Source organism: Ictalurus furcatus, chromosome 24, assembly GCF_023375685.1.
Source record: "Ictalurus furcatus strain D&B chromosome 24, Billie_1.0, whole genome shotgun sequence".
NCBI lineage: Eukaryota > Metazoa > Chordata > Actinopteri > Siluriformes > Ictaluridae > Ictalurus > Ictalurus furcatus.
In genome coordinates, this window is record NC_071278.1 from 6,275,012 (window position 1) to 6,290,648 (window position 15,637).

The following is a 15,637-nucleotide window of genomic DNA, read 5'->3' on the forward strand; positions in this document are numbered from 1 at the left end:
TGGATATCAAACAATTGCAAACACGACACAGGTTTATCAACAAAAAAAAGCTTTGTTAAATATAGGTGTGCAACAATTATTGGCACCCTTTTAGTCAATATTTTGTGCTACCTCCCTTTTCCAAGATAACAGCTCTGAGCCTTCTCCTATAATGCCTAATGAGGTTGGAGAATACATGGCGAGGGATCTGAGAGCGTTCCTCCATACAGAATCTCTCCAGATCCTTCAAATTTCGAGGTCCACGCTGGTGGACTTTCCTCTTCAGTTCACCCCACAGGTTTTCTATGTGTTTCAAGTCAGGGGACTGGGATGGCCATGGCAGGACCTTGATTTTTGTGGTCAGTAAACCATTTTTGTGTTGATTTTGATGAATGTTTTGGATCATTGTCCTGCTGGAAGATCCAGCCACGGCTCATTTGAATCTTTCCGGCAGAGGCAGTCAGGTTTTCATTTAATATCTGTTGATATTTGATCGAGTCCATGATGCCATGTATTCTAATAAAATGTCCAGGTCCTCTGGCAGAAAAACAGCCCCAAAACATTAAAGATCCACCTCCATATTTAACCGTGGGCATGAGGTACTTTTCCATATGGCTGCCTCTCTCTGTGCACCAAAACCACCTCTGGTGTTTATTACCAAAAAGCTCTATTTTGGTTTCATCTGACCATAGAACCCGATCCCATTTGAAGTTCTGGTAGTGTCTGGCAAACTGAAGACGCTCGAGTTTGTTTTTGGATGAGAGTAGAGGCTTTTTTCTTGAAACCCTTCCAAACAACTTGTGGTGATGTAGGTAACTTCGGATTGTAGTTTTGGAGACTTTCTGACCCCAAGACACAACTAACATCTGCAATTCTCCAGCTGTGATCCTTGGAGATGTTTTGGCCACTCGCACCGTCATCTTCACAGTGTGTTGAGACGATATAGACACACGTCCAATTCCAGGTTGATTCATAACATTTCCAGTTGACTGGAACTTCTTAATTATTGCCCTGATGGTGGAAATGGGCATTTTCAATGCTTGTGCTATTTTCTTATAGCCACGCCCCATTTTGTGAAGCTCAACAACCTTTTGCTGCACATCACAGCTATATTCCTTGCTCTTACCCATTGTTATGAATGACTAAGGGAGTTTGGGCTGTGTGTTACCTCATATTTATACCCCTGTGAAACAAGAAGTCATGGTGGAACAATTTCCTGTTCCTAGTCACCCAGGTGTACTAAAAATTTTTTAAATATCAATGGGAATATACTTCAAATATATTTTTCTCGTATGAATTCACAGGAGTGCCGATAATTGTTGCACACCTATATTTAACAATTTTTTTTGATAAACCTGCGTTTTGTTTGTAATTGTTTGGTATCCATGAGAGCAGAGTATTGTTTAGAATTTTTTGTGCAAAAGGTTAAACAATAAAGACCATTTTTCACAGCCTTCTTTACTCATATTTACCAAGGGTGCCAATATTAATGGAGGACACTGTACATGCACACCAACACAAACAACTTCACAGTACAAAACAAAATACCAGTTTTTTGATCAACTTTGCCTTTGTCTTTACAGACCATCATGAATAATCTAAATCCAGTGTGGAAATCGTTCAAAGTGTCACTAAACACTCTGTGCAGTGGGGATCATGAGCGAGAGCTGAAGGTAGGACAGCCTTTCACATCCTTTGTCTGGTTTATTCAGTCATATCCGTGTTTTTGGAGATCTGCACTGGAACAGAATGACGTCATGCACCAAGACCATGGACTATGTTTCACTAAGAACACATGCACAACCAGGAAGTAAACTCTCAACAGGTCTCTGTTCCAAATGACATGTGTACTGAATAATCACACCTGTCTACAGTTCACAAACTTCCCTTCGTAAGCAAACACACTTTTGTTGAGAAGTCTAGTTCCCAAATGAAACACCAGAGCAGTGACAATATTTTCTTTTTTCAAGTCATGGTAAAATTAGCATTATACCTTGCAAGTTGAATATCTTCGTACATCATATATATACTGTATATTACCCAGGTTTGGGGAGTAATGGAATACATGTGACGGCGATACGTAATCAGGATACAAACACCGGTGACTGTGATCCATTACAGTTACGTCATAAAGCAAAGTCATCAGATTACAGGTACATTTTGTTAAAAAAAAAATGGGAATACTATCAGGATTACAATTTTATTCATTTAAAAGCAGAGAAATAAATCTTTTCACAGAACACAATACAGACAGCTACTTGATTATAGTTCTGGTTCGCTCTCGCCAGTCATGAGTCATGTGAACACCTCCTGGTGCAGGCGCTAATACATTTCATGCAAAGTTCATTTGGTAGAAATGAACACAAATTGTTCTCTGAAATGTTTTTGTTAGCATACATCATCTTTTCCCCGGACATGTCCTTTTTTTCAGACCTTAAATGTCCGGGATTCGGCTTTAGTTTCATTATGATGTGTTTATGGTCTAATACTGCATCATATGTGTGTGTATGTTCGCATTGCTTTAACCTTCTCTGTAAGTCCCGCCTTCTCACACATCGATTGGTCGATTATAAAAGGCTTGCAGCAACAAATTCCTGCCTCTCAGCCGTTATCCTCCTCTCAGCGAGCGTGTGAAGGTGAAGCGATGTTGTGTTCGGTGTTAAACAGTTACTCCACAATAGCAGCGAATGAAACTGTCCCGAGTTGAAGCAGCGCCCATGACCATATAAGGTCATTTTTTATTTCATCTTATTGCACTGCTTCATATTACATGGCCATTCAAATGTGTACATGATGGCAGAAGGTTCACTCGTGGCATTCAGTGTATCAAAGTCTATTTAGGTCATATTTATGCATAAATATAGAAAATTCTAAAGGGTTCACAAGCTTTCAAACACCACCGTAAGACTGAATTGAGGCTATTTACTTTTGAATAGTGCACAACGTTTATTCCTAGTCCTTGAAGTGATATTAAAGTGGAGCTTGGGCTTGTGTTAATACTGATCGTGGCTGCAGAGAGCAATATCCTGCTTTTACTCTGTGATTGTTTTTGTTTAAACAATAATGCCACACCTTAGGACCATTATATACAGTATGTGATAGGGTATGCTCCATCAGAGACCAGGTTAAAACAGCATGTCATATATCATCAACAGTCATATGTCTCAGCTGATATTGTACGGCTTCTAACGGGGTCTTCAGGGTCGTATCAGAGCAGAACGCCTGTGGCAGATTCCCATAACAGCAATCACCTCAGTTCCGCTGCAGGATGTGAGCCGACATCTCTCATAGCCTGCTAATTAGCTAGCATCGCTTACTGCAGTGGCTAGCTGACAGTTAGCTGAGTGGAAACGACACACCGTAACAACAAGATACTGATGCTAAAACACCCATTAAGCCTCCACTTGTTTGCTCGGCTCTGATTTTTTCACTGTAAAAACTGATCAGAGCCCTAGCATTTCACGAAAATATGTCAATTAAGATTTTTAATTGTGAAAATGGTGGTATGGCCTGGTGAATTGCGAAGATCAGTGATAAAGTCCAATGCTATGTGTGACCAAGGGTGTTGTGGAATAGGAAGTGGTCCTAGTAATCCAATGTTGGCCACAGTTTTATCCGTAAATCTCTCTGCTGCTCCGGAGTCTACGAAGGTTGGAAAAACATGCAATTCAGACCACCATGATAATGAAAAAGTTAGCGTAATTTGTTTGCTTTCAGTTGTGGGAGTAAAATTGAGGCGCACTTGTTTGGGGTTCGACTTGCACGACTTCCCTGGGTTTGGTGTCAGAAGGTGCTGATAACGGAGGGATGAGGCTGGTGTGTGGCCTGCATGGTCAGTGAGAGCTGAGCAGATTCACGTGTGGCTATCCAATTGAATGAATTGATTGAGAGACAGCATGTCATCCCAGTTTTTTCTGACTCGTCACAGGGATGATTCAACATTGCCCATTCAAATTACGATTCAGATTTACCCGGTGAGCTACCATAATTCTTGGGCAAGGTTAAAGGGATCTTGGTGGATCCACCTTGTCAGGCAAATCCTTCTGTAACTAAGAGGGCTTGGGCACAGAATAAATGTAGTCCAGAATCATTACCAATACATCAAGAAGGCAGACAAATCCAAAATCATGATTCACACGAATGTACACTTGTGTATCCACCAATCACAAGAGCTCTGCTTCCATAGCCAATTAAACAAAAGTCATGAAAACTGCTTACTTTTATTCAGAATAGAATATGAATAGACAAGGTTAGAAACAGTATCCCAGAATCACCTCTTCACTGTGGAAGATGAGACTGGTGTTTTGCAGGTACTATTTAATAAAGCTGCTATCTGAGGACCTGTGAGGCATCTGTTTCTCAAACTAGACACTCTGATGTATTTATCCTCCTGCAGAGTTGTGCACCAGGGCCTCGCACTGCTCTTTCTATCCTGGTTAGAGGCCTGGTCGATGAGGGGAGTAGTACACACTGTTGTAAGATATCTTCAGTTTCTTGGGAATTTCTCACATGGGAATAGCCTTCATTTCTCAAAACAACAATAGACTGATGAGTTTCTAAAGAAAATTCTTTCTGGCCATTTTGAGGCCGTACACACCTTGGAAGTGGGAAGTCGGAGCTCGGAATTACGTCATTTTCAATCTCTGCGCATTTTCCTACAAAAAAGTAAGAAATGTAAATATCTTTTCATATGATGTACCGTTGCTTAGGCTAGTTTATAATAAAAAGACTCCCAGGTGCATTTCGATGGACCATCTGAAGATCTTGTGCAGTTTTGCAGGTCAAGTAGATCTTCTGTCCGACATTCCGTTATCATGGGACTGCCAACCTTTCAGACTTCTATACCATAGTAATGTTGTTCTAGTTGTAATGGCTTGCATGTTCTCAAGCATTGTCACGTAGGGCCGTGTTATTCGCAGTAATTATTCTGCGGATATTTACACTGAGAAAGTTATTCATATTCAGACTTTACACGCCTGCTTAAGTCGAACTAATCTGTTTGATCACACTTTTAATCTGCCATTTTGAACTTGAAATATTGCTAATGTTAAAGCACTCTATGTTCGGTCTGAATACTGATGAACCGACTTGAGAGGAGAACTCACGAGACAACAAACGATCCTAAAAGTACTTGCCTGGATTAGGGTTAGGGTTAGGATTTGAGCGCTTCATTGCTGCTCTGTGCTCAGGAGGACCAGGTCGAGTTCTTATTGACTCATTGAGCCAGCAAACGGATTGACCCCAAATGTTTATGTGCATTCTCCTGAGTGACAGCACCATGATCAAGTGTAACTGCCAGACTGTTATTTTAAGGGACCCAGTCATAATTAAAGATGTGTAATTTTTGTTTAATATTCATGAGCTGTTTATACAGCATGTTCTGAAAGCTGTGAGGTCACCTCAGTGGTGACACTGGTTTCATTTCAAGATGCGATGTTCACATTCTAATTAAAACACTGTTCGAGTGCTGCTGAGTGGTGCAACAGGAAAGCATTTACCCTGTCAGCTGGAGATTGTGAGTTTGAATCCATGATGATGCTACATGCCCATGGCCAGGAGTCTTAAGAGAGCAAAATTGGCCGGGCTCTCTAGGTGGGAGGGAGGTCTCTTTCCCCTGTCAATCACTAGCCAATCGTGGGCATCTGTGAGCTCCTGCAAGCAGAAGAGGACCAATACTGTAGTGCTTTACTCCGAGTGTGTTACGCCACCCATGACGTAGCATGAGCAGCAGTTCGAAAAGATGCAATTGGCTTCATGCGTCTCAGAGGAAGCATAAGATAAGATAAGATAAGATAAGATGTACCTTTGTTGCTGGAGGTGGGGAGATTTACAGCTGAAAACATTGGTCATTGGTTGTTACTTAAAGGTGTAGCACTCCAGGTTTGCACTGCTGCTGCTTCATAGTCATGACTGTACATGTTGTCCAGGTACTAAAATTGAATGTTACCCCTCAGTGTGGCGGTGGGTCAGTTACTCATCATGTGGCCTACGCTACATGGGACGGTATAGAATGCTAGTTACTTATGAAACTGTTGGGTCTACAGTATGAACCCCAGAAAACTGCCATTTAGAACCATTTTAATTTTATTGTGTCTGTGAACATGCTATGATCTTAGAGGTGCCAGCGTTTGTTTATTGTGGGTTAAAACCAATTAATTTGTTCCATTTGATGCAGGTTAACCTTATGTTAAGACAACAGAGTTATCCATTCCATTCAGACACAACCCTAAACCCACTGTCATTCATAGTTATAACATGTTGCATTAACCATTTTATTCATCCACTGAGAATATTATCTCCGTATTCCGGATTTCTTGTATCTCTGATCCAAGGATTTTTGTTTTTGTTTTGATATTAGACATAAAAAAGAGAGATAATGGATCTCAGGACTGGGAGGAATGGCAGCTTTTACTCAGTTGAAAAGTCAACCACAGCATCTTTGTATTAATATTTTAAACGGCCTTCAAATTTTGATTACCCCCCACTAATGTCCCTGCATTAATGATTCATCAGCAGCGAGACTACACAGTGCAGTCTTCCTGTACACACACACACACACACACACACTGTAGATAATCGATGATTAAATCTCACGTCTGTTTATTTGTGTGTACTTCTTGATTACTGGTGCTTCAGACCCAGTGCTGTGTGAAGTGTCAGGTTTGTATTAAGTATGTATATATAACCTTTCTTTAACTCCTACTCTGCACATGGACGTTGAACATGATGTGTCATTAAGACAGCACATATTCATATTCATGTGCACTCTGCGATCTGCCTGGACACTGATTCAGGCTTCCTAAGTATCCGTTTGGCTTTGACACTTATCTATGGTGTCATTCTCGTGGTGTGGGTCTTGTGATATTAATGATGCATGCTGCATAGCTGATACAAGCTAGCACATCTAACGGTCTCATGATTGCACATTGTAGCAGGTGGGGGCGTGATTTAGCAGTCGTCTGCAGTGGGAGGTTTGGGAAATGGGCAGATTAAGGTAGCACACCTGTTGCTTATTTGTGGCTGCATATTAACAGGCTGTTTTCCTCTCTCTCTCTCTCTCTCTCTCTCTCTCTCTCATGGACAGTGATTTGAGCATGTGTGTATATGTGTTGAATGATGGCATTTAGCACAGCTGGAAACGACCAAGCCTTATTTATTTTTCTGCTGCTTTTAATGACCCCAATAATAAAAAAGAAAAAGTTCATGTGCAGTTTAACCCTGAGTTGGCGGAGTTCCTGAGCAGTGTCTATGGTCATTGTTACACAGATGTGAAACACAAGTAAAGGGAAGAGACTGGGCTTGTCATATAATCTTAAAAAAGATTTGTCAGTGATTCACATATCAAAGACACTGAATTTCTTTTCATTATGGCATCCTATACAGCATAAAGTATACATTATACCATATACACTACACACTATACATTATACCATATACACTATACATTATACCATATACACTACACACTATACATTATACCGTATACACTATACACTATACATTATACCATATACACTGTACACTATACATTATACCATATACCCTATACACTATACATTATACCCTATACACTACATACTATACATTATACCATATACACTGTACACTATACATTATACCATATACCCCTATACATTATACCATATGCACTGTACACTATACATTATACCAAAACACTAAACACTATACATTATACCCTATACACTATACATTATACCATATACAGTATACATTATACCATATACCCTATACACTATACCATATACACTATATACTATACACTATAAACTATACCATATACACTACACACTATACACTGTACCATATACACTATACTCTATGCACTATACAATATTCTGAAAAAATATGATGTCTTGATCTTATGCCTATCATAAGAAGGGGACTTCGCCTTCAGTATGAATTTGTACCATCTATTCCCTCTTTTTTAGTGTACAGTTTGGGATTGGGACTCAAATGGAAAGCATGATTTTATTGGAGAATACCAGACTACCTTCAAAGAGATGAAGACAGCTATGGATGGAAAACAGGTTCACACACACACACGCACACACACACACACATGAAGTAGTCTGAGAGTTTCTCTGTGTGTTAACTCAGCAGATACTGTATGATACTGTATGATAACGATAATGATACTGTAATATACAGTGTTGTGATTTCTTCTATTGTGATACTTCTGTTGTGTATATCTCATACTGAATAGTTTTAGATCTGCAAACGAAATAAAACACAAAACAAAGGCAACCTGAGTAAACACACAGTACAGTTTTTTAATCAGGCCTGGTTGTGTCTAGTCCAGCTGAACCCTCGTTATGAACGTAGTTTCATAGACTTGGGGAATGAGTGACTATGGGGGCAAATACATTTTCACACAGGCCCAGTTGGTATTGGATAACTAAATTTAGTGGAAAGCCTTCCCAGAAGAGTGGAGCTTATTATAACAGCAAATAATATTAAGGGAATAAATCTGGAATGGGACGTTCAACAAGTACGCATGGGTGTGATGGTCAAGGGTGCACATATTTTCGCTTATATAGTGTATGTGAGGCTATGAGGCTACAATGGGTACAGGCTCATCAACACTGGGCAGTTGAATTGGAAAAACATTGCCTTGTCTGATTAATCCTGATTTCCACTGCAACATAGAGATGGTAGGGTCAGGATTTGGCATCAACAGGTTTGTTTAGTCTTTTTGGTGTTGAGGGTTAGGTTGTTCTCCATCACACCATCTCAGCAGGTTTCACACCTCTTCCCCGTAGGCAGATTGGTCATTGTTTGTGATCAGTCCGATGACTGTTTTGTTGTCCGCAAACTCCTTGATGCCGTTGGAGGTGTGAGTGGGCACACAGCCAAAAGTGAACAGGGTGTTGAGGAGGGGGCTGAGCACACATCCTTGTGGTATGCCAGTGCTCAGGGTCAGGGTGGAGAACAAATCCCCACCTACTCAATGGTCTTGGGGTGTTTAGTGGTTGGTCAGGAAGTCTACAGTGTAATCCAGTTACAAATAGATGTATTTAGCCTAAGCAGTAGAGTTTAGGGACTAGTTTTATCACCATGTTATTTCAGTTATCAAGACCGTCCATCAGACTGACTGGTGGATGCAGAAATGACTCAAATGACTAGAAATTTCTCATCTCTGTCTTGTTTGTCACCAACAGATTCAGTGGGAATGCATCAATCCCAAGTATCAAGTGAAAAAGAAGAATTACAGAAATTCTGGTGTGGTGATCCTGAATCAGTGTAAGGTGAAGATGCTGTCTGTGTGTCACACGGATTGGGTCAAGTATAAAACTGTACAAATCTGAAGCGTTTGGAAACGTTCCACTCATTTAACACAACTCTCGACTTTTTTTCCTTTAGATAATAAAGATGCACTCGTTTCTGGATTATATAATGGGTGGATGTCAGATCCAGTTCACAGTAAGTGGCTGTCTCATGGAGTCTCTCGTATCTGACTGCTGAGACAAAAAAAGAACACAGAAACGAAACGCTCAAATCAGTAAACCTGGTCGACGTAATACAGTTAAATACAGCCATATTCACGCAAACTAAATGCTCCTTTTTATTATATAATACAGCTTGAAATCTTAGGTTGAACCTCAAAGACCTCCCCAAGAACACTGTGAAAATGATAAAATATTTCTAAATATATTACTCACTGTCTCGTTCCACTGGCAGATCTTTCTAGAAATAAATGCTTGAAATAGAATTAGCTTAAAATACAATTAATGTGTCGCACAGCACAGACGGTTGCATGTAAAGGCTTGGTTTATTATGTGTTGGGAGGTGTCGTGCATGGCGGCCATGTTTGTAGCTCATGACGCGTTCTGCGATTTTGGAGTTCCGGTGTTGACGTGACATACTGTAATGGTTTTATATTTGTTTAAAAACTGTATATCTAATAGAGAGAACACACAGATATCTACTGTACCCTCTACTTACAGTCCAGATGGGAAAGCTGTAATTCCTGAATTGGCTGTGTTTGTCTGTAGGTGGCAATTGATTTTACTGCCTCAAACGGCGACCCACGTAACAGCTGTTCTCTTCATTACATCCACCCATACCAACCCAACGAGTACCTCAAGGCCCTGGTGGCTGTGGGGGAGATCTGCCAAGACTACGACAGGTAACTCCGACCATCTGCTGATCTACTGAATAACCAAAGAGTACATAATTGTGACTTGGAGCTGTTAGCATAAGAGCAGGCTCCTATTATTTACTCAAAATATTATCCATTATTTCCTTTTTAATGCAGATTAGTATTGGATTACTGCAAAAGATACTCTCCACTAATAAATAATGCAAACGGGAAAATTCTGTGGTATTTTTCCAAAAGCACTGGAATGATGAACATTTTGCAGATTCCACAAGGCGTAGTGTGTAAACTTATAACCTCAGCTGTACTTCCATTCATTTATTCTCTGGTTTTTCTTCTGAAAGCCACTGATCCATTGCAAATAAGTTTGCGAAAAGCTTAGCGCAGACACATGGAGTAATAATGCGTACCTCGGCCTCTCGACCACATCATCACATCACTCGTGCTTACGTTCAAGCACTGAGCCAATTATATCTGACCCATACCAATGTCATACATCCACATCTGCACATTTCTTATTACTGTATCTTATTAAGCTCGCTATCTTTCATCTTTAATCATACCTCCTCTGATTTCAGTGATAAAATGTTTCCAGCGTTTGGCTTTGGAGCGCAGATCCCACCGGACTTCAAAGTAAGTCAGCCTTTCACTATTAGCACTGCAGCTCTTCCTGTACCATCAACATGTCACTGACCACTGCCTCAGAACGCTCTGCTGGACAGTACTGTAATAATAATGATAATGATAATAATAATAATAATAATAATAATAATAATAAAACAGCTGTTTGTTATGCATTGGAGGATTTTTCCTATCTTTCCTCTTTTCTTTTTTTGTCCGATTATTCGTTTAATGTAAAATGATTGGTGGAAATAAAGGTTTTTCTAACTTATATGGTGGTCACTAGCATGAAGTGGGTCAAATGTTATGCTACTGAGGAACATCAAATGAGACAATTACTTCTATACTATACCATATCGTTACAGTGGTACCTGTCCGGGGGGGGGGGGGGGGGGGGGGAATTTATTATGCAGCAAGTGAACAGTCAGTTCTGGAAGTTGACGTGTTGGAAGCAGGAAAAATGGGAAAGCGTAAAGATCTGAGTGACTCGGACATGGGCCAGATTGTGATGTCTAGACGACTGGGTCAGAGCGTCTCCAGGTCTTGTGGGGTGTTCCCGGTATGCAGTGGTTAGTAGTTGGGGCACAAGGGGGACCTCCGCAATATTAGGCAGGTGGTTTTAACGTTATGGCTGAGTATATTGTTGACATACTGTAAATAAGAATAGAGAATATATTTTGAATATTCTATGTTATATTGGTGGTCAGTTTGGATCAGTTTGTTTTTGTTATCAGTCATTACACCATCACTGCTACGAATGTGTTGCCATGTCAGATCATCTGATTTGTTGAAATCAAGGCCATATATTAACAGACCTTAATGTGATTGGATGCAACTCAGCAACTATTTTCTCCTTTTCAGGTCTCCCATGATTTTGCTGTAAACTTTGATGAGGACAACCCAGAGTGTGCTGGTAAGCGTGTGTGTGTGTGTGTGTGTGTGTGTGTGTGGTAGTATATTCTTAGCCTCTATCTACCAGCATGTACACCTACGGTGATGTAATATGTTAGGATTCCACACTAATCTCTATGTGTGAAGTGAACAGATCACACACTGACATAGCTGTTCTGTGTTGCACACCAAGTGGTATAGATTAGATTTTTCTAGTGGTTATACCCTGAGGTTATGTCCCTTTACAGAATAAGTGTTTCCCACTTAACAAGCTACCCCCCTTCATGACATGCTCTGAGTAACTTTTGTCAGAGGTCAATGTCTGTGAACCCAGACATAACTGCCAGGAGTGATGGGAAATCACCTGGGTAAGACCTTCTACAGTCATGAAGTGACCTACAGATGTCTTTCTTCTTCTCAACGCGTACTCATGTCAGACCCTGTAGTTGCCTTTCCTGATTTCCTCTAGTGTTGCATATTTATCACACTAAATGAGTTCAGATCCTCATTAAAAAAAAGTACACAATGAAACACAAAAATGATGAAAAAGATCTCAATTATCAAAGGAAAGAGGTTCCTGAAAATCTAGATCACCACGCATGTGAAAAACTAATTGCCCCTTAACATGAATAACTACTGTAGTTGTGGCACCTTTACCAACAAAAACTGCAACCAAACCCATCTGATAACTACAGATCAGACTTTCACAGCACTGTGGAGGAATTTTGGCCCACTCTTCATCGCTTTAATTCAGCTACACTGAAGGGCTTTTGAGCATGAACTGTCCGGCTAAGGTCCTGCCACAGCACCTCGATGGGATTCAAGTCATGAATCAAACTTCATTCTGTTTCGTTTGAGCCATTCAGAGGTGGAGCTGTTCTTGTGCTTCGGATCGTTGTCCTGCTGAATAGCCCAAATGTGTTTGAGCTTCACATTATGGACTTCATGATTTTTTGGTAGAGAGCAGAATTCAATTATGTAGGTAGAGTTTCATCAATTATGGCACGTCGCCCAGGCCCTGATTCAGCAAAGCATCCCTACCACCACCATGTTTCACTGTTAGTATGATGTTCTTATTGTGGAATGCTGTGTTATGCTTATGCCAGATGTAAGAGGACTCATGTCTTCCAAAAAGTTCTACTTTCGCCTCATCAGTCCACAGAACATTCTCCCAAAAGGTTTGGGGTTAATCAAAGTGGGTTTTTTTGGTAAAAGTGATGGTCCTCTTGGTTGTTGTCTTGCACCTGTCTCATGAATACCATTTTTTGCCCGGTCTCTTTCTAATAGTGGAATCACGAACACTGACCTCATGTGAGGTGAGCAAGGTTTGCAAATACAGTTTGCTTCAAAAGTATCGGAACAGCAAGGCCAATCTTCTTGGAACGATGGCTGAATGAATTGCAAACACTACATAATAAAGAAAACATTATTTATGGAAGGTCTCAGAAAGTTATCCAGGTGATGCACTCCTGGCGGTGATATAAATGATACAGGGTTCATAGAACCAGAGTTAAGTATGTAACTGGCGTTTTCTTTTTCTTAGGTATTCAAGGTGTTGTCGAAGCTTATCAGAACTGTTTGCCGAAGATCCAGCTCTACGGCCCCACTAATATTGCGCCAATCATCCAGAAAGTAGCCAACTCTGCTTCTGAGGAGATGCACACCAAGGAGGCCATGGTGTGTAGTTATCTTATCTTATCTATAGCTCGTTGGACTTGAAATGGAACAATAACAACCATGACGAAGTCAGCCTTAAATCAATATTATTTATGTACTATAACTGGGTAAACCATATAGGAATCACAACTCAGAGAGAAAGCACGTTGGAAATAGGTGGAGAGAATGAAACTGACTGACTGTGTTGTCATTTACTCCATCTTTCTCTCTCACTAGGAGTATTTCATTCTGCTGATCCTGACCGATGGTGTTATAACAGACATGGCTGACACACGGGAAGCCATTGTACATGCCTCCCACCTCCCCATGTCTGTTATCATTGTGGGAATCGGCAGTGCTGACTTCAGTGACATGCAAATGCTGGACGGCGATGACGGCATTCTGCGCTCGCCCAAAGGAGAACCTGTGCTCCGAGACATTGTCCAGTTTGTACCCTTCCGTAACTTCAAACATGTGAGTGTGGGCAAATCAAATTACTTTCTGTGGCCCAATGAAAAAGGTTAGAACACGTTTTATTGAATAACCGTTGCATTTGAAGGGATTTTGCTAACAGTGCTAACAAGCTAAATCAGAATGAGCTGAATTTTAACGTGGCTTTCAAACAGTTGAAAGGCCGTGTGGGCAAAAGCACAGTTCAGGCTAAAACCAGCATCAGCCAGCCCACATGTGGAGACGCGGGACTTTGATGCCTGCTCTGGTATAAATGCTGCTGAACCAAATGTACGATAATTCACTCAGGATAAGTAAAATGTAATACTCATAAATCACTAACTGGGATAAATGAACAGCTCCTGAGGGTAGAGCAGTACCGTAACTCTCAGATAGCTATGTAAACTAGCCTGTAGCTACACTATTCGCTATTGTTAACTTATGAAATTGTTCTTTTATCTATGAAAGAGGACTGCATATGTCAACTTTGCAAAAAAATAAAAAATAATTGCTGCCACATACACCAGTGTTCTCCAGCATTGAGGCATCAAGTGGAACAGAACAGGTGATCAGACAGAAGGGAAGGATCTACAAGTTGTTGTTGTACTTTGTTGTATAGATAGAGACCCGCATACATCAGTTCCCTACAGTTCTGCTGTTTGTTGTTATTCGTAAATAAACAACCTCGTACACAGGCTTGATCACCAAGAGTAGGTGTTCAGAGCTATTTATTGTTCAAACAAACAACGTAGACTGTAGGTATGATGTTTTTGTGGAATTCGGTGTTGGGTTTATGCCAGATGTAACCGGGACCCCAGAATATGCAACCGTATTTTTAATTGGATATTTGTTTTACGTGAAGCACAGAATTTCCCAGACCTCCACATGACTTGGGGTGAATAAAAAAAACGAGTCAGATTTATTGTTGTTATGTAATATATGGTCGTATGTCTAAAGTGATTCTCATGCATGCATGCGTTCCCGTAATTGTAGTAATTATTATATTATACTATTATAATTATACTACGCCCTTACGCAATCAGAAGCTGGCGTGTTGAACTTAAGCATGTTGTCTGAGTTCTCCTCTTTCTCTCACTGACAGTGCTGCTTTCTATCAGAGAACGTTGTGGTGTGTTTAATTGAACGTGGCATGTCATTAAAAGCAGAACAACCACACCGTGGCACTTTCTAAACACAAACGTGCTTAGACAGGCAATTTGCGCCCCCGGTTTGTTCAAACCCGGCCTCTGTGTGTTAAATACACCACACGCTCACAGGTCCTCCGGTTATTTATGTGTTTCTGTGTTTTTTCTGCTGTGGTTTATTGTATCTGTGAGGTTTCTTTTTCTGACTTTGAAGGATGATTGCGGTTCAGGAACACTAAAATGCCGAACCAGCAGGATTCTGACATTTTATTAATGGTGAGACACAATAAGAGCCTGGTGGATTCAGGTCAGCGTGTGCGGTATCTCACGGTTTATAAATACCACAGAGTTCTGAAGCTCGGTGTCGAGCTGAATCGCACGAACGTTGGTGCAAGAGACAATATCGAGTGTGATATATTTCAGTTTCTTCTCATCATGTTCACAGGGCTCTCCTGCAGCGCTGGCGAAAAGCGTGCTGGCCGAGGTGCCCAATCAGGTAGTGGATTACTACAACAGCAAAGGCATCAAACCCAAATGTATGTCGGACTTCGAGTCTTCCAGAGCTTTCAGTCCCTAAGCAACTGTTGTTGTTGTTATTATTATGATTATTATGATTATTATTATGATTATTATTATTGTTGTTGTTGTTGTTATTTTTATTAGTAACATTAATATATATTAAGAAAAGTGTAGTAACTTATAATTATTATGTCTATATTTTTCACAGTTTTGGGTAATTTATGAATTCATTTTGAGCATTTATATCAAACTTGATCCA

General features: G+C 40.4%; 1 protein-coding gene across 1 annotated transcript in view; it reads left to right on the top strand.

Annotated features, from left to right (window-relative positions):
- Positions 1 to 15,436, top strand: part of cpne4b (copine IVb) — a 19,508-nt gene extending 4,072 nt beyond the window's left edge. Inside the window, exons 6-15 of the mRNA XM_053612285.1 lie at positions 1,563 to 1,652; positions 7,929 to 8,027; positions 9,159 to 9,245; positions 9,361 to 9,420; positions 9,993 to 10,126; positions 10,675 to 10,729; positions 11,579 to 11,630; positions 13,152 to 13,279; positions 13,505 to 13,738; positions 15,305 to 15,436. Of these exons, the coding sequence (XP_053468260.1) occupies positions 1,563 to 1,652; positions 7,929 to 8,027; positions 9,159 to 9,245; positions 9,361 to 9,420; positions 9,993 to 10,126; positions 10,675 to 10,729; positions 11,579 to 11,630; positions 13,152 to 13,279; positions 13,505 to 13,738; positions 15,305 to 15,436 (1,071 nt within the window). The remainder of the gene's footprint in view (positions 1 to 1,562; positions 1,653 to 7,928; positions 8,028 to 9,158; positions 9,246 to 9,360; positions 9,421 to 9,992; positions 10,127 to 10,674; positions 10,730 to 11,578; positions 11,631 to 13,151; positions 13,280 to 13,504; positions 13,739 to 15,304) is intronic.
- The last annotated feature ends 201 nt before the right edge of the window (positions 15,437 to 15,637 follow it).